Here is a 19,325-nt window from a genome sequence, read left to right on the forward strand (position 1 = left end):
GTGAGAGGCAAGATCCCCTACCTACTCACTACTCCCATTTATACATCTAAGATCACATTAGCCATTTTTGCCAGAGCATCACACTGGGAACTTGTGTAGAGTTGTTTATCCACTATGACCGCTAAATCTTTTTCAGAATCACTGTTTTTCAAGGAACAAAGACTGCAGGTCATACCTAGATATATTACCTTGCAATTGTTTGTATTCAAATGTACGTATTATTGAAACAGGGTCCTCGGCATACATACAGGCAATGCCAACAGTACCAAAATTGGAACATCCATCCCTACAAACTATTTATTCTAAAAACTGACTTGCCACCATCCTATCTGAGGGTCCTTAATCTTTTCCTATGTCATCTGGAAAAAAGACTACTTATTCTGTACTGAGCCTAAGTAACAACACAAGGGAAAAATTTGAACTAAGTCATTGACTGTAATGCTTAAGTGTACTATATTTAAAAATTTTAGATGGGGAATTTTATGAATACCTAATGTGTAGACCACTTAAAAAAAAAAAAAAAGTACTGCAAATCCAGCAAACTGTAAGTGTCCACATATTTTAAGATACCTCTGTGAAAATCTTTTAGTTGTCATCTTATGCTTTAGTTGTAACAAAATGGAGTTGCTGTATCCTAGTTATTAAAATGTTATTTGAAGTTATGCATGAAGTTAAACATACAAAAAGAACATAATGAACATGCATCTATAATACTATGGGGGGAGGGAGGGGGAGAGTTACAATTTCATATTCAACATGTAAAGTGTTTTTCTGGAGGCAAATTCCATTTGCTGGATAGCATTCTGTTTAGTTCCAAATAAAATGTTTTGTGATCGGGACAAGAATTCTATGCATGACAATTTAAGGACTTTGATATGGACCCTCACTGTGATTCTTCCCAGTGTTTATGGCCTTTTAGACTTGGTGGGCATAGTAAGGTAACTGCTCTCCAACTACTATCTATGTAATTTTTGTTGTAACATCAGATACAGTAAAAGCAAATGGAATTTCCCTGACAGACCAACAGCTAAAAGAAGTTAAGACTGCTAACTATATAGTAAACAAATGCCTGTAACTGGCATTGCTGCTGGCACAGCTACTCAGTTGACAGCTTTCATTTTTTTAAAAGGGTAACAATGCAATGCCAAGACAATTTCTATATACAGTAGAACCTTAGAGTTACAAACTGAGTGGTCGACCACACACTTCACTTGGAACCAGAAGTTCGCAATCAGACAGACAAAACAAAAAAGCAAATGCACTACAGTACTGTGTTAAATGTCAACTACTAAAAAAAAAAAAAAAAAAATACAGGGAAAGTTTAAAAAAATATTTGATAAGGAAACAGTTTTTATGCTTGTTTCATTTAAATTAAGATGGTTAAAAGCAACATTTTTCTTCTGCACAGTCAAGTTTCAACGCTGTACTAAATCAATGTTCAGTTGTGAACTTCCGAAACAACCATAACGTTTTGTTCAGCATTAGAAACATTTCAGTTACAACCAACCTGTATTCCCGAGGTGTTTGTAACGCTGAGGTTCTACGGTACATGAATTTTAGAAGAAAAGATTGGAGTATTATACATCAACGGACACAGCTGTGACTAACTTTAGGTTCTGTATCTAAAATACTTATTCTTCAAAATAAAGCCACAAGAACCAGAAATGGAGCTGCCCTTCTGCTCATGATTGATCTGAAGTACACTGATGTGTTTTCACTTATCTGATTAGGGCTAACTAACTTGAAAGGAGCTTGAAGGATAAAAAAAACCACAGGAAAACTAAGGCCTAGTGTACTCCTACCACTATTGACTTCAGTCAAAAATTGAACCAATTCTCTAAGCTATTTTAGTCCATGGCAAGAAAGATATAACAGGTTAAGAGATGTTCTGCAGAAATTTAGCTTTTGGTCACTTCCTAGATTGATTCCCAAGTATAGCGTAAAGTAAAAGGTGGCTATCCAATTACTATGGATACAATTTTACAGTATTCTATGTTGAAATCACAAGATATAGCAATATAAAACTAAGTGCTACAGTAGGAGGTAAGTTACCTTTATCATCCTTTGATGTTGTTTTGCTTTCTTTGGATTCCTTAGCAGAGCTGGAGAAGCAAATCATCAGAAGAAAATTGAAAATACAGAATTTTAGACATCACATTTTATACACTACTACTAACAGGCAAGTTAACATTTCAAAAAGGGGTGGACTGGGTTATATTTGTACAAAATGATTCCCTTATGGATTCTTGCACTGATTTTCCCCAAGATGCCTGAAGATCTAGATTTTCTGACAATTCTATTCAGTGGATATATGGCAATCTTCTCCAGATTTCAGGACGGGGACTTGACTTCATTTTGTGTTCTTAGAACTGATAGCTGTTCATTACCATCACCACAAGGATACTTAAACTTGTCAATTTGAAAAAAAAAATAAAATGCTGACAATTCGACAATGCAATCAGTAGGACATAGTGTCTATACGAAGATCTTGAATTTTTAAAAAGTAACTTATGGCGGTCAAAAAAAAAATCTATAGGCAGGAGCATAAGATATTAATTATAAGATGCTTGCTGCTACCCCCTTAATGTAGAGTGATCTTACTGAATGCTGGTACTCAGTATCGTAAAGAACGGACATAGAAAGACAAACCTCTTTGCTTGACCAGAGGCCCCAGTAGACGAGGGACCTTTCTTCAAAGTGTCCTTTTCTTTGTCTCCAGATTCTGCTTTCTTTGAACCTTCTCTGGCTTCCTTCTTGACAGGATCACCCTTCACGCAGTCTTCCTTCTTACCATCTTTATGGTTCTCAGTCATCTCATAATCCTTGCTTTCCTTCTCCAGGCTCTGTGCAATGGTATCCTGCCCATCTTTTGGCTTACTTGCTTCAGAATCTGTAATTTTCACATTTTTACCTGTTTCTAGGAGGTCATCACCATCAAAATCCAGAGTGATGGCATCTTCAGCCTGGATTGTAACCGATATGTTATCATCCTCAGCTTCTTTCATAGATGCGTTAGCTTCCATCTCTTCATGAGCCGAATGATCAGCCTCAGCTAGGCTTTCTTCTGAAGGCAGAGGTTTAGATACTTCTTGTGTACCATCACCAGAACCTGCTTTATCTAAGAGGATTTAACAGGAATAAATATGGCAAAACAAGAAGTTTAAACAATTTCATATGCATAAGCTAGAATAGGACCTAGAAAATACAAAGCCAGTTATTAGCACTGATGGAAGGTTAGGGGGGGAAAAACAAGGTGTATTAACATGTAAATAAATCCTTCACCCAGGATCACTTATTCGCCATGGCAAAATACATTTTCTAAAAAACAAATACCAACAAACAGTACGAGTCAGAAAATGGTTCCATCCTGCAGATACCAGTTTTTCATAGCCAGTATCCATTTTCCACTTTAGGTGTTAATATGCCATAAAGAAAGGCTTTCTTCAGATGCTTGCAGTTTGATTTAATCAATGTTTGAAAAACTTCCTTGTTGTAAGACGTTTAACCTTCCATAATCCTTAAGAGTTACAGTCGGGAGAGTCTAAGTCAGTCTTCAATACAGTTTCACAGTTCTGTCTTGATCCTCCTTTCTGAATGGTTGTTTGGCAGTCAAGATAGCTGTACAAGTCTGCTGCAGAAACCGAAGTGTGAACTTCAAAGTTCGTAGAAAACTGGTTTTCAGTCTTCATCCACTTTGCAGATTTTCAGTATTCATTCTCAGTCCCATAAGTAGCATCTCCAACAATATTCTTGCATTCACAGAAAACAGATGCTTCAGCGATAGGGTCCCTCGTAAACAGAGAGTCTGTAGGTTTATTCTGTTACTTCAATACTGTCCATCTTGTTTAAAGTGGAAGTGCTCCATGTCCTTTCTAGTCCACAATATGTAGAATCCTTTGTCTTCTCTCCAGAAAGTCTCTGGTTGGTCAGATGTGTCACATTGCTTCTGTAGTGTTAGCAAGTAGAATGGCTTTAAAAAAAAAGCCGCTGTTGAGACTCCTCCACGTTTCTGAAAGCTTCCTTTACCATCCTAAGCACAACTTGGCAGCACGTGGATGACAGTATGTGAAAAGTCAAGTAGATGATGGTCCATAATTGGTAGAGTTTTCAAAGTTCAGTATACTAATGTACTGTCTCATTCAGTTACGCATCTACCAGTTACTGCAGTGCAAGTCTTCAATTTGTGCATCAAGATTTACTGCACTATAGAAACAGAAGTGCTTGCATATTTGGTTTGGTTTTGTTTAATTAATAATAAACATACATCCACCACAGTAACGGATATGTACTATCATCCACTTTTAAGAGAAAAATAAATCCACTGAGTACATGGATCTTAGTGAGCTTAATACAGAGACAGTCAATATTTAATACTGGAGACAAACCTGATGTTAGACTAAATATTAAGCAAGTTTCACTTTTAATCTACCAGTTTAAGGCGTTTTTTTTAAACCTCTCAACTCTACTAAACTTCAAAACGTACCTTTTTCATTTTCTTCCTCTTCACCATTCTGCAAGACAGGGGGAAATCAAGTTTAAATATCTGTTTGCTACAAGAGTTTAAGCACAACAGTTGTTATTTTCAAATCCACAGTAATCCAAATTTTTGAATTAAGGAACTGTTTCCAAAAACTAAAGAGTGTAATTAGAAGTTGATGGTACAAATTGTTTACACCATCTTTTGTAGCCAGTTAGAATTCATACCACAGCATTCAGTAACATCTTTGTTTTCCACTTAAGAACAGTTCCCTTTCTATAAAAGTTCCCTTTTCCATTAAAGGGAATTTACAACTGGTGGCAACATGTTACCAACTTCTACTGTAGTCAACAAAGCGTTACTTGATATGTGTTCTAGAGTTACCGTCTTCAGAACAAGAGTAACAAGTAATATGATCTCTGTTCTGTTGCACTGTTTCATCAAAGGCAATTAATTAGAGTTAGCCTTGGAAGTGAGAGAGCCCCTGGTTTGAATAATATACAAACAAATGTCTGATACATATGCTGTTTAACAAATGTTTACTTTTTTGGGTTACAAAGGTTAACTGAGAGGGGGAAGATGATCTGTTTCCACTATATATTTCACACATTCTGGATGTCTTCATCAGAAGTGTCTGGAACGCTGTATGAATTTCAGAACTGGAAGAATTTTACCTTTTTTTTTTTTTTAAAAAAGGTATCTGAACCTTCATCTCCAGAACATTTTAAAAATTTTAACTTTGGAAATGAAGTTCTGAAATGAAAGAGAGGAGGGTTTTGTATACATTGTGTTAGAGATGCCACATATTAGTTCTCAACTTTCGCTAAAGAGGTATCTCAAAGTATTTTCAGTTTGATTAGCTAAATGTGTGTATAATGCCCCCACAAGAGCCAAGTATAGTCACTTTGAGAGGATCTCTCAAAGTCCAGGCCCATCCATAATACAGTGAGCAAATCTTGCATTGCGGTCATTTGCAAACATCTGTATTATACCATCAGAAGCTCAAAAGGTGCAAGCCTAATAACTTAACTGAGAAAGAAGGTCACTTTAAGCCAGGCTTTGCTTCAATTTCCTAATCATAAGTTTAACAAGACTGTTTGGAACTTACATGGACAGTTGGAAATGTATCATCTTCTGTGTCCTGAAGATCATTTTCCTAAGTTGAAAACATAGATAAGGGGCTTGCTAAACAAGCTAGTAATAATGATATTTAAAAAGCATCTAGAGAGTCAGGAGATTCAGCTCTGTACTCCTAAAACAGATTAAGAGGAGCAGGGGAGTTTGAAGTAAGTACTACCTCTTTTAGTGAGCTGAATAACACAGACTGAAAGAGACAACCTTTAGCTTCCCGAAGAGTTTGACAGACTAAACAAATGTGTTTTTCCGATGAAAGTTCATACAGATTTTAATAAGCGTGGCAAGGTACCTGGCTTTCAAAATCCTTCTCTGCATCTTCTGTTGTCTCTCCCTGTTTTGAATCAGAATATTTCTTTTCTGAAGGAAGCAGTTCTTTAGAATGCAAGTTCTCGTCTTCATTTTCACCAGCTTCTTCAAAGTCCTTCAGTTCATCATTTCCATCTTGATCGCTTGCATCTTGAACCTCCAACTCACTTTCCTTTCAATCAGAAGAACATATGGTATAACTCGAGGCATGAGCCAGATTTTCCTTCCAGTAAAACAAAGCCATTGTTTCTTCAAAAGAATATCAAATAGCTACATTTTCAACATTGTTTATTGTTGTCATTCCTAGAGTTCCCATTTATTTTGATGCACACAGCATGCTCACATGCAGAAAGTTATGCATCAAGATAAATCAAGCCATATAATTGAATGTGTGTGTAATAAGAGGTGATCAAATATCATGTAGTAGTGTAAACACAGCATGAACAAGGATTTAGATCTCCATCTAAGTTAACTTGTGTCAAATGGAGCTTTTCAGCTAAAACTTTGCTTCATTTACCTGACTGGAACAGTTCAGTATATAAGTTCTCAAACAGATTTAGTTATTACCTTGACAAAGGAATCATCTTCCACTGAAGCATCACCACTTAGTTCATCAGTTTCCTGTTTTTTACCTAAAAAGACAGGATACGCTAATGACTACAGTTCAAAGCAACTCCTATTGTAAAGACTTGACTTCATATGCATTATGATGTGGGAGAAGTAGGGTTTAATTAACTATTCTGCATAATACTACAGCTCAACTGAATCACTCACCATGGTATAATTCCCAAAGAATATTATGTTTTGAGATGAAACTCAAGGGTTATGAAATGAAGTTGGTATGTAATCATTTAATAGTGCACAGGCATCAAGACCCACCTAACAAGGTGATGCTTCTTCAATTCTGACCCCTCCCCTTTAGAATTTACTCATTGTTCTTCAGACTCAATTCTTAAATTTAAAAAAAAATGTTATGTAGTAATTCTGATAACAGTGAAGTAGCATTAATTGTAGTTAGCAACCAGCTCTAGGTGCTAAACTTTAGAATTAAGACCTGGCAATGAATATCTCCCTCTCAGAGACAACTGTCACAAATCTAGCATTGTGTATGTTTTGTTTTGCTTTGGTTGGTTGGTTGGGGGGGGGGGGCGGTAAGAGAGTGGATAAGGTGACTGAGAACTCCATTGGAGCCCACTTATCTTTTCTAGATGAGTAACCCAGATGATGTGCACTTCAAATAATTCCAAGAATAAAAGACACTGAAAAACTTAATCCCAAGAATTAGCCTGTGAGTAACCTTTTAGAAAAGATAAAAGTGCACATTCTGATCAGAATTGGTGCAACTGGGTTTCTGCTGGAATCCATGACCAGATGCAACTGGGATGACATGGGCAATTAGGATCACTGAATTTCCCCAATGAAGGCTTTTTGCTACTTAGTGTATTTGACACATTAATGATTTGCTCTTCAATTTTTCACCATACCCTTTCTTCCTGTGAATGGACCATATATCTAGACAATTAAAGTTCATCACTCCTTAGCACAAACAGCCCCACATCCACTTCTGATGTAATAGGCATGTTTGTCTCTTGAAGAAAGATCAACAACTTTTTTTTAAAAAATCTTCTAAGAGGCAAGTTCTAAACAGTACTTCAAAACTTGCAAACTTCCTAACCAAACAGGGCACACATTGACTGTTCTCTCTCGTTAGTTACATGAGTAAGATAGAGGTAAATGCCCAAACTAGTTTTTATAAATGCATTTTTAGATCAATTCAGATTTGAATTAAAAAGGCGTCCTTTTGCTATGTTTAGCATTGCTGCTTTATATTTGGAGTGCAATACCATGAAATTAGCAAGGTACAAGTGGCAAAGAAAAAATTATACTCAAAAGGCATGTTTTAAGAAGCTAGTCTTCTTTAGGTGGGGAGTGACTTCACAACAGAAAGATCTATTCGACTCCATGGAATCCTCAGATCTTGGAAACATGAGTCTAATCTAGACTGGTTTAGAATTGTATTTTTTTTTTTTTTTTTTAAACTCGGGCAATTTGTATCACTCCAGTAGCAGCTATATTCATGTATGTTCCAACAATCTTATAGTCCACATAAACAAAGGATAAATGAAGAATGAAATGTAATTAAAAGCAGTATTATTGAACAGTGACTTTTGTACTTGTCCTTTCGGCGTCACAATTTGCTTCTTTAAAACAAAAAACAAAACAAAAAATCAGTCATCTAATTGAATGCTTTGTTGGCCTTCACGGGACTTCTCCATGTTCTACCTTCGATCCTTGAACTTCTCCTGCACCTGTATCCAGATAAACATGCACACTATACTCATGAGGCAAGTGTTCTTGATGCTACAGGTGTCCAGCAAAGGCCTATTTCATTGAATAGATGTCAGTCTCTAGACTCTTCAAAGGGTGTTTCTAAAATTCATCTGCTTGCCTTGTGGAGGAAAAATTAACTAGAAGCATTGGGGGGGGTAAGGGGGAGAAGAGGTACCCTTTCCCCCCCCCCACCCCCAACATGAAAGTCCTCAGACATTATGGCACTCAAAGGCATCTTTCTTGAAAGCCAGATTTCTGAAAGTGTCCTCATCAGAAGCCAAATAAATGGGAGCATCAGAATGATTTTTTTCTTTTTTGGGTATAGCCTAGACCAGATGGGACAACACTTGCTGTTACTCCAAGGCTCTCTCTCCATGATGATCAAATACTTGCAATCCACCTTAATACATTGCAATAAAAGCAAGCCCACATTTATTCCTTGATGTTACACGAGTGTTCGAAGTATGAGAAAAGACAGTCTTCATCTTCAAGCGAAACTATGATGCCCTTATTCTCTCAAAAAAGTATCAACACAACTTATTCTAGTGCAATTACTACTTAAAGGTGCTGATGCAGATAGTTCTCTGTTAATGCAACATGCCTCTAATATTGACAATATGTTTTGACAAAAAAAGGCCTTCAGAGACTGAAGTGTTCAGTAATAATGAATGGTGCTAATGTAAATGAACTAGATTACTATTGGTCCATCCACAGGTAAGCAAGGACAGCATTGTATAGTGTGCCCACACCGCTAAGGTCAGACCCCAGAAAGCATTTTTCAGTGAGAGAACAATTGTTATGCAAGATCAGCATCATCTAAGGGACCAATACCTGGGGCTAAAAGGCACATATGTTACTGTTGCTAGAGAACACCTGGTAGTGCCTATGAAGCAAAGCAAGGTGGCAATATATAGAAAAGTTCGTACTTCCAAGTCATCCAACAAACACCTGTTGAAACACCAGTGTTGCTAATACAGCCTGCCACAAATCTGGGTGCCTGAACTTAATCAATATAAGTTGTCTGGAATGCAATACTGTATCAGTTATACTTTGGGAGAAAGGCACTACTTTAGACATCATACTTCATAACCCTTAGAGCACAGCTATTGATCCAAACTGCCAGATGTTGTAACAAGCCCTATTGGCTTAAAGCATGGGTATTTTCCTGCCTGAACTCTACTACTCCCCCTAGCTGGGACTGGAGCAAAGGATTCATAACACAGTTAGTTGCCAGATTAATGCTATCAGCAAGCAGATTTAATTCCCAACTCATTTACATGACCCAGGTAACTATTCGGCTTGTCTTACTCATTCACAACCCTTTACACAAATGATGATTCAGACCTCCTAAGGGTCTAGTGAATTATGAGAAAAAGGATATTTAATTAACTAAAATATGAATGTGAGTGGGTGTTAAATGTAATGCTTTGCTAACAAATCAAGCACTAGTTATATATTGGCCAAATTATATCTGATGCGAAAATATGCAGTTTTAAAACCTTTAGTGTTTAAGGAAAAAAGGTGAGAAATGTGATGATGATATTTATTATTTACCCTGCAGTAGCAGCTAGTAGACCCACTCAGGCCAGTTTTGGTAGGCACCACACTCAAAGGTGGCCCCTTTCCCAAAAAGATTGTTTTTTTACAGAAAAATACTTTGCAATAGTATTTAATTAGTATGGGCCTGATCCTGCAACCCTCACTTGACTTCAGTGTCACTATTTGCCCAAATAAGATTAACTTCACGTAAAAGTTAACACTTTATCCTATTTTTGCAAACCTATATGGTACATTTTGAAGATGCTTTAAAATTTATTATAGCTTCTCCAGCATGCCACTATCAATGCTCTAAATTAAGAAAATAACTGAGCCAAGTCAGAAATGATCAATTACTATATTGAAATTCGCCAGAGAATGGGTTTAGAGAGTTTGCAGACAGAAATATCAAAAATATTATTTTTATTGTAGTTTCAGGTATATAGATCAAATATATTCACTTTAAGCAGTTTAAAAGCAGTTAATAACTAAGGTTAACAAAAAGCACATGAAAAACCATTAGAAAAATAAGTCTTTGGTTTGTAGTAATACACTTAGCATTTGGAGTTAAGCAATGGAGATGTCTAGAGTTTGGAGGTACATACTCTTTTTGCATCTGTACATATTGTAAATAGTAATGAACTACTTTTTTGAGAAAGGGATTGACTTCAGGTAAGGATGCCTCCTCACAAGTCTCATGAGAGAGTAACAGTCTCAGTGGTTGGTTTGCTGTTGACTGGAATGCTATAAAATCTGTGAATGCAACTTAATTGGTGAAGCCAGCCATGCAATACCCAGATGCCTGCAAATTGTAACTGAGTAAACTGCTTAAAGGAATCTGCCAAATGATGAGTCTGTTAAGTATAAACATTCTATACAAGCTTAAGGGCATCATGAACAGCTTTAGTGATTATCCTGATACCTGGGTATATTTGAGACAGCAGACCACAGTTATGATTTTGAATCCCGTGCCGAGCATTGGAGAAGTCACCTTTATTTTTTTTTTATAAAAACAGCTCAACACTGAAAAGGGTAACCTCAATCTGCTTTATGTCTGGTGATGAGTTCAAACTAGCTTCTTCCATAGTTGTTCTACTCAGCACAACTGTAGCAGCAATTTGGGAAGAACAGCAGCATGAAGGTTTACTAATATCAAGGGAAAGACTTAGCTGGCAATGTGACCTGTGGTGCCTAGGGAAGCCAATGCTGAAAATGCTAAGGATAGGGCAAGGCAGCAAAAGGAGAGCAGATTCTCCCAAAACTGGTGGTTAAGCCCTCGGGAGATAAAAGGGTGGAGGAGAAAGCCTGTGGGAAGTGGAGTAGGAAGCAGTCCAGAGAGAACGAGCAGCAAGACTGGGGACTGACCAGACCTTGGCTGCATGTCATAGGGTCTCTCTGCTGGAACCCAGAATAGTGTGCAGGCCCAGGTTCTCCTACCAGCCACTGAGAGTGGCATTGTCTGGACAGCAGGTCCAGTGAGACTCTATACCCCAGAAGAGGAAATCATACAGTGACATGACTGGAGGGCCAAATCACGAAGAGGAAGATGCAGCTCTGGAACAAGAGTGGGCCCACACAGTGAGGAGGACGACAATGGGTTGAAAGACCTCAAAAGGAAGCCTCAGCCCTGAAAGAGGCACCATCCATGGTGAGTGAATACTGCAGGACAGTGCCCAATAATAAAAAAGAGAGACAGAGCTAAGAACACACTAACAGACTGAGGCATTTAGGAGTGTTCCAAAGGAAACTGAGTTAAATGGTGGTGGAAGATTATCTAGTATAAGACAGATGAGTAATCAGTTTTTCCTGTGGAGAGCCAGAGGCCTATTGAAAACTCTCAGATAAAGATATAGGTAACCAGGGAGTAATGGCAGGGAAATGTGAATACAGACAGCAGGGTTTATACCAAGAAATGTGATGGAACAAGTGGCATGACTGTGTAAGTCACTTCAAATGTCACTCTCTCTCTTGGATAAGATATTATGGTTTTACTGCACAGCAGCATTGTGTAGTTTTTGTACTGATGACAAGTAGCATATTTGACAAACAAAAGATTATGGAATAAAATTTTGATTACACAATTCTGTGTTGTTGGATGTCATTAATTGTCAGGAAAACTATGGGGTTTTTTGGGGGAGGGGTAGAGATGTGCCTCATCTTTTAAGTATTTTATTATTTTTGAAAAACTGACATTCGGGGGACACTATAAAATTTAGGGACATGAAGGCTAAGTAGTGTGGAGGAATAAGACGACAACAGTACTATAGCATGTGCTAGTACATATACATCTTTTAGTGATACAATGGAGTTGGATAGTAAAGGAACCAAATTCATTCAGGTAGTAACAGGGTCAGATAGCTACAGGCAGATGCATGTTACTTCCACCAACACACTGTCTTTAAACTGGAATTATGGCCTGAAGTTAGACAAAGGAAGTTTGTCATGCGAGACCAATGGGTCTTGCTTAAACATAGTTTAACAAACTAGTGTCCTTGTTTGCATTAGCATCTTGGTATTAAAACTTGTTTTAATGTTTACTTCTCATTCATCATGTTTTATTTTATGCTATAAACAAAATGTTTCAATCTCAAGTTCCCCAGCATTAGCACAAAGCTGCAGCATTTGGGTTGTAAATGCTCCAGGAGAATGTTCACATCTACTAATGTTTCACAGAAAATATTACATAATTCCTTGTAGGTGAGCTACTACATCTGATCTAGACATCTAAGTTACTAGGATCTTCACATGTGGCCAGAACAACATTTTGGTGACAGTATTCAGCACTGAACAGGAGATTAAGGAAACAAGATCTTTTTAAAAAACAAAAAACCATGTGCCTGCACACAAGAGGAATTAGCTATTAAATCCAGGAGTGAAGAGGCACAACAGAAGTTATTCAAGCAAGTTCTATTTAGCACTCAGTTTTATCTCGGCCTGAAACTGTAGACACCTATTAGTTTTTTTTAATTTTGAAAGCATTACTGATTTGCCGTCTGAAAAGTTTGAAGTTCATACTTGAATGGAAAAAGCTTTGGTCTCCCCTTTCACAGATGTTCCAAAGAAGGCTCTCTTCTATCTTATCCTTCCCCCAGCCTCTTTCTAATGGATCTACTATTTCCCTTACAACTTCAGTGGCAGCCCCTGCTGTTCATAGCTTTCCCCCATCCCAGCAGTAGCTGTATCAAGATCAGGGAGAAGTAAAATTGTCCTTACCATAAAGTTCTGAATAGCATCAGTAAAGCCTGCTAGATACTTAATAGCTTCACCCTACAGCTGCTTAGAGAAAACTATGAGCAGCAGAAAGATCACTACAGCAGTTTGTTAGCAAAGTCCATCAGGGAGGGAAAACTGTATCTATTCACATTGGAGGAGTGTTTTTGAAACCAGAATGGCTAGAGTCTTAGGGCTTGCCTACACATACAGTGGCGCAGCTGCACATCTGGTGAAGACGCTCTAAACTGATGGGAGAGTGCCATCCATAGCGCTGTCCACACCGGCTCCCATGTCGCTGTAATTTATGTTGCTTGAGGGTAGTTTATTCAGATGCCTGAATGAAATAAGTTATGCCAACATAACCTATGTCTACACTACAGGTTAAGTCTTAAAAGAAAGCTCAGTTTCTGGAGGAAATCAATGGCTTAAATTCCCCTGCTTACCCGGGAAAACTTCCTAGGACAAGCTGACCAATGTGTTTTTCAAGTGCTAGTCTTTCTAACTGGAGGAAACTGTTAGGTTTATAAGAGATTAAAGTAATAGCATTTTAGCAGAAAGGTTAAATCTCTACAGTGGAAGAGAGAAACAAGCAGGAGGGGAGACCAACATCATGAGGTTAAATGAATGCATATAATCCTAATGAAGTACTATTTAGTTGCTAAACACTTCGTTCTCAATGTGGAAGAAATGCTCTTACAGTTTCTGAAAAGCCAAGACTGGGAAAATATGACAGATCATATTGACAAATGAATACATTCCTCCAGGATATTCACTTTAGAAGATGAACATATCTGAATATGGTTAAGAGTATAATTCTTCCACGCAGTCAGCCTAGCAGTGTGTTTGTAATGTTATAAAATTTAAATATGAAGTGTGAATTATATTCAGGTTCTATCAAAGGACCCTTGTTAACAGAAACATATGTGAATCAAGTAAGTATCCCATTATAATCAATTTCCATAAGTTTTTTCAAAGTGGGTGAGAGGAGAAAGTGAGAACTTGTCTTAAGACAGATGGCATCTTTTTGAAAAAGGGTTCATATTCTGTAAGTAAAATTTAACCAAAATTTAACTCTATAGAAAAACTGGAAGCCAAATCTTAACTAGCAGCTTTCAAGGACTTGCCCCACACAGTAATAGTCTCAGAGGGCAGGGCAACAGGGTGGAGAGCTAGACTATCCAAGAGGGGCCTTGTCAGAGGCTAATTCAATATAGTGATGTGTATATCATTCATGATTTAGAAGGCTGAAGAAGAAAGGAGGTAAACACCGATGGTAATAGCAGGAGTAACAACTCTGGTCTCAGTTTACTTTTTGCTAAATACACAACCTGTGTAACAATATCAGTAGAAAGGTTTCTAAATTTTCAAGCTTCCATACAATTTTGTTTCCTCCTTAACAGTGCAGTAATTTCACATGAGAAAGTGAAACTATTAGAAGCAAAACCAAGTCACTAGTCTATGTTGTTTCTTTTTGCATTTATCCCAAGCAGTACAGATAAGACTTATTCAAAAATTCTTTATGCAAGAATATTTCAGTTTAAGATTGACATGCAATTCAGTTTTAGACTGGCCACTATTATTTTTGGTGTACAATCACCGCCATCACATGAAACTATTTCTTTTCTCAAGTTGGATGACAACCTTAAATAGAGTCTGAGCATTTCCAGAAAAAACACAATAAGTAGCTGATACCTGTAAATATGTGAGAGTAGTCAGTACCACACACAGTCCTCAAGTTTGTTTTTTTTTGGGGGGCGGGGGGGAAGAGAGAGACCGTGTTTGACTAAATTTATAGACAAGTGGGCAAAATTGTATCAAGGACAACACCTCATAATTTGGGCAGATATCCACAAGGACTGTTTCTCAGTATTCACAACAGGTGAAGACTTATTTTTAATTTGACAATTAAACTTTTAAAAACCTTAAGTAAATAGATTTTTCACAGTATAATTTGCATTAATAGGTTTTAACCTTTGCCTTTTGTTGGCTTCTTGATAGGTGTATCAGCTGAAACAGTTATTTCAATATTATCTGGATCTCCTCCTTCTTCTTCTATAGCCTAAATAAGACATAATAAATATTATTTTATGAATTTTAACTAGAAGTTGATAATTTACATACAAAAAACCTAATTACTTGTTCTTCCTAAATACAAAGTATCGCTTAAGGGATTCAGATTAGATAGTACTTTTAAGACTTGAGGAGGAGAGGAAAATAATCTAGGTAAGGGCAGCAGCCTAAGTGATAAGTGTAACAAAATGTAACACAAATCAACATACTACTCACACAAAACGTAATGGTACAGGGCAATTTAAATGTAAAGACAACACCACTTAGGCCAGGTCAAAGCCCTAGGAAAATACTCTTACAAGAACATTCCTGCATTTGCACAGGCCGGCAACTCGCCACACGTCATTTCGTGGCAGCCATACCTTGAGATGCTCACTCGATGTCAGAAGGAAGAAGAAAGCAGACGGTCTCCTGCTGTAAATAGGCCCCGTACAGACCCAACAGAGAAGGGTGCCGGGGCAACAGAACCACCGAGCTTACAAAGCAACGCAAATGGCGTCACCCATCTATGCTAACTCGGAGCAATGGCAAAACCGGGGCTAGGGCCAGGCTGTTTTTACAGGGGGAGCCCAGCGCCGGCGAGGCGCCCGCCTGTGTGTGCTGGGCTCAATCCCGCAGTACGGGGCTCCCAGGCGCCGTTACCCCCACCTCGGAAGGGAGCTGGCAGATGAAAAAAGCCGTGGCGATGTCCAAATGCAGATTTCTGCTCAGCTCAGGCCGATGGCACCAGCCCAGGGCACCACCGGCCCGGGCACCACGCCCAGCCCCCACCCCCCACCGCAAGCATTTACAACACTCGTGCGGCGGACTCTCGGGCTGCGCGGCCAGATGAGCCCCTCAGGGGTGCGCGGCGGCGGCGGCCCTCGTGGGCGAAGGGCGGCGAGGCCCCTCCGCGGGCAGCGTAGTTAACAGCAGCGGTTCGCCCACCGCCAGAGCTCAGAGCCGGGCCGCCCAGCAGCGGTTCGCCCGCCGCCGGAGCTCAGAGCCGGGCAAGGCCCCAGCAGGCTCCCGAATCCAGAGAGCAAAGTACGGCCCGGCCTGGCCTGGCCGGGCCGCGCGGCCTACGCCGGCCTCTCACCTGCTTGAGCCGGGAGATGAGCACGGTCTTCACCCCGGTGATGTCCAGGTTGCGCCGCTTCAGCTCCGACTTGAGATCGATGACCCGCAGGTCGGTGATCTTCTTGCTCTCCATCTGGGCTGGCCCTGCGGACGGGGCTGCGGCGGGAGAGGAGACGGCGGCAGCGGCGGCCATTTTAGGGCGAGTGAGCGCGGCAGCTGCACGCACAATGAAACCCCCTCAGCCGCTTGTTCCCTCCCTCCGTCGGTACCCGGATGGCGGCAGCACAGGACCCGGCTGAAACGGGCATGCGCGTTGCCTGGCTGCCTCCTGTTCCCCGAGGCTTACCTGGAGCCTCGCAGCACAGCCTGCCCGCCCTGCGCCGGGGGGCTCTGGTCTCCGCCCGGGGGCTGGGAGAAGGGGGTGCTCTGTGGGGAGGAGGTGAAGGTGGCGCTGGCCATGGGCAGGACCGAGGAGACTCCCGTTGTCTCCGGCTGCAGCCCGGAGAGCTTGTCAGAGGAGCCCGCTGGGGGCTGTGGTACGTTCTCTGCAAGGCTCCCTGCTTGGCGCCCAGGCTGCTGTCATGGGCAGCCACTGAGACCCAGGAACCACTGTGCAGAGCCTCTGATCAGCCAGCCCTGGGCTCCCTGGGCATCTCCGGGGCCTCTGAGGTTTGGGAGCTGCTAGGCCACAATGGTAGAGTCGCATTCTCCTAAAGAAATTGTATTAGCGTAAGGAAAACATTATTATCCTGAAAGCTACTCCAGCATCGCCAACCCCAAGTTCTCAAAAAACATGAGTCACCCCCCCTCCCAGAATAATGAGTGGCTTAGAAATCATGAGAATTTAAAATAATCAGTGGGGGATTCTTTGTATTTGCCTTCTGTTTTTTGAGCTGTTAGGGTTGATGTTTTCAAGTCTTTCTCTGCTACCAGGAACCTTATCTTGACAGGCAAAAATGAGGTGCAGTTTTTTCAATTGCCTTAGCTCCTATTAGTCAACCTGTTTTGTGGGAGGAAATGCTTGACTTCTTCAGCTGAAGGATGAAGAGGGGATATAATTGGTCTATACCGGGGTAGGCAACCTATGGCACACGTGCCGAAGGCGGCACATGAGCTGATTTTCAGTGACACTCACACTGCCCGGGTCCTGGCCACTGGTCCGGGGGCTCTGCATTTTAACTGAATTTTAAATGAAGCTTCTTAAACATTTTAAAAACTTTATTTATGCTACATACAACAATAGTTTAGTTATATATTATAGACGTATAGAAAGAGACTGTCTAAAAATGTTAAAATGTATTACTGGCACGCAAAACCTTAAATTAGAGTAAATAAATGAAGACTTGGCACACCACTCCTGAAAGGTTGCTGACCCCTGGTCTATACAAATACATCAGGGGGTAAACATCAGGGAGGGAGAACTACTTAAGCTAAAGGACAATGTTGGCCCAAGAACAAATGTATGTAAATTGTCCATGAATAAATTTAGGTTGAAAATAGAAAAAGGTTTCTAACCATCAGAGGAGTGAGGTTCTGAAACAGCCTTCCAATAGGAGTAGTGTGGGCAAACTACTTAACTAGTTTTCAGATGGCGCTTCCTAAATTTACTAACTGTCTTATATGATGTAGTTACCTATGATAGCAGGGGACTGGACTGGATGACCTGAAAGTCTCTTCCACTCTTGTGTTTCTAACAGGGCTGTCAATTAATCATAGTTAACTCATGCAATTAACTGAAAAAAATTAAGTGCAATTAAAAACATTAATTACAGCTTTAATCACACTGTTAAACGATAGAATACCAACTGAAATGTATTAACTATTTTGGATGTTTTTCTACGTTTTCATATATATTGTATTCTGTGTTGTAATTGAAATCAGTGTATATTTTTTATTACAAACATTTGCACTTTAAAAATGATAAACAAAATAAATAGTATTTTTCAATTAATCTCATACAAGTACTGTAGTGCAATCTCTTTGTTGTGAAAATGCAACTTCCAAATGGAGAATTTTTTTTGTTACATACCTGCACTCAAAAACAAAACAATGTAAAACTTTAGAGCCTAAAGGTCCACTCAGTCCTACGTCTTGTTCAGCCAATCGCTAAGACAAACGGGTTTGTTTACATTTACAGGAGATAATGCTGCCCTCTTATTTACAATGTCACCAGAAAGTGAGAACAGGTATTTGCATGGCACTTTTGTAGCTGGCATTGCAAGGTATTTACGTGCCAGATATGCTAAATATTCGTATGCCCCTTCATGCTTCGGCCACCATTCCAGAGGACATGCTTCCATGCTGATGAAGCTTGTTAAAAAAAATGCATTAATTAAATTTGTGACTGAAATCCTTGGGGGAGAATTGTATGTCCCCTGCTCTGTTTTACCCACATTCTGCCATATATTTCATGTTCTGGCAGTCTCAGATGATGACCCAGCACATATTCTTCATTTTAAGAACACTTTCACTGCAGATTTGACAAAATGCAAAGAAGGTACCAGTGTGAGATTTCTAAAGATAGCTACAGCACTCGACCCAAGGTTTAAGAATCTGAAGTGCCTTCCAAAATCTGAGAGGGACATGGTGTGGAGCAAAAAAGAAAAATCAACTTTCTGCTAGTGGCATCTGACTCAGATAATGAAAATGAATATGCATCAGTCTGGTTGGTTTGGGTTTTTTTGTTTACACAATTCTACATTTGTAAGTTCACCTTTCATGATAAAGAGATTTCACTACAGTACTTGTATTAGGTGAATTGAAAAATACTGTTTTTGTTTTTTTACAGGGCAAATACTTGTAATCAAAAATATAAAGTGAGAACTGTACACTTTGTATTCTGTGTTGTAATTGAAATCAATATTTTTTAAAATGTAGAAAACATCCAAAAATATTTAAATAAATGGTATTCTATTATTGTTTAACAGTGCAATTAATCATGAGATTATTTTTTAATCATGCAGTTAATCACAATTATTTTTTTAATTGCTTGACAGCCCTTATTCCTAATTATATGCAAAGTTTGTTTGCTGCTCTCTCGCTCTCTCTCCCTCTCTTCTGAAAGCAAAGCATGAAGCATAATATAGATACAGGTAAATTAAATTTTAAAATTAAGGATCACTAATAATGCATTTGGTTGCTATAAAAGGGAAACACCATCGTCCACTCCACTGTGTAGTTTTCCTGTTGATATATT

At 39.3% G+C, this 19,325-nt stretch overlaps 1 protein-coding gene across 1 annotated transcript in view; it reads right to left on the bottom strand.

Annotated features, from left to right (window-relative positions):
- The window catches only part of SLTM (SAFB like transcription modulator), a 29,726-nt gene extending 13,383 nt beyond the window's left edge, over positions 1-16,343 (bottom strand). The window contains exons 1-8 of the mRNA XM_044980161.1: positions 16,149-16,343; positions 14,972-15,059; positions 6,488-6,552; positions 5,904-6,092; positions 5,586-5,633; positions 4,484-4,511; positions 2,650-3,118; positions 2,053-2,102 (exon numbers count right to left, since the gene is read on the bottom strand). Coding sequence (XP_044836096.1) covers positions 2,053-2,102; positions 2,650-3,118; positions 4,484-4,511; positions 5,586-5,633; positions 5,904-6,092; positions 6,488-6,552; positions 14,972-15,059; positions 16,149-16,322 — 1,111 coding nt within the window. The 5' untranslated portion in view covers positions 16,323-16,343. The remainder of the gene's footprint in view (positions 1-2,052; positions 2,103-2,649; positions 3,119-4,483; positions 4,512-5,585; positions 5,634-5,903; positions 6,093-6,487; positions 6,553-14,971; positions 15,060-16,148) is intronic.
- Positions 16,344-19,325: the final 2,982 nt, after the last annotated feature.

This window comes from Mauremys mutica, chromosome 11 (assembly GCF_020497125.1).
Source record: "Mauremys mutica isolate MM-2020 ecotype Southern chromosome 11, ASM2049712v1, whole genome shotgun sequence".
Taxonomy (NCBI): Eukaryota; Metazoa; Chordata; order Testudines; family Geoemydidae; genus Mauremys; species Mauremys mutica.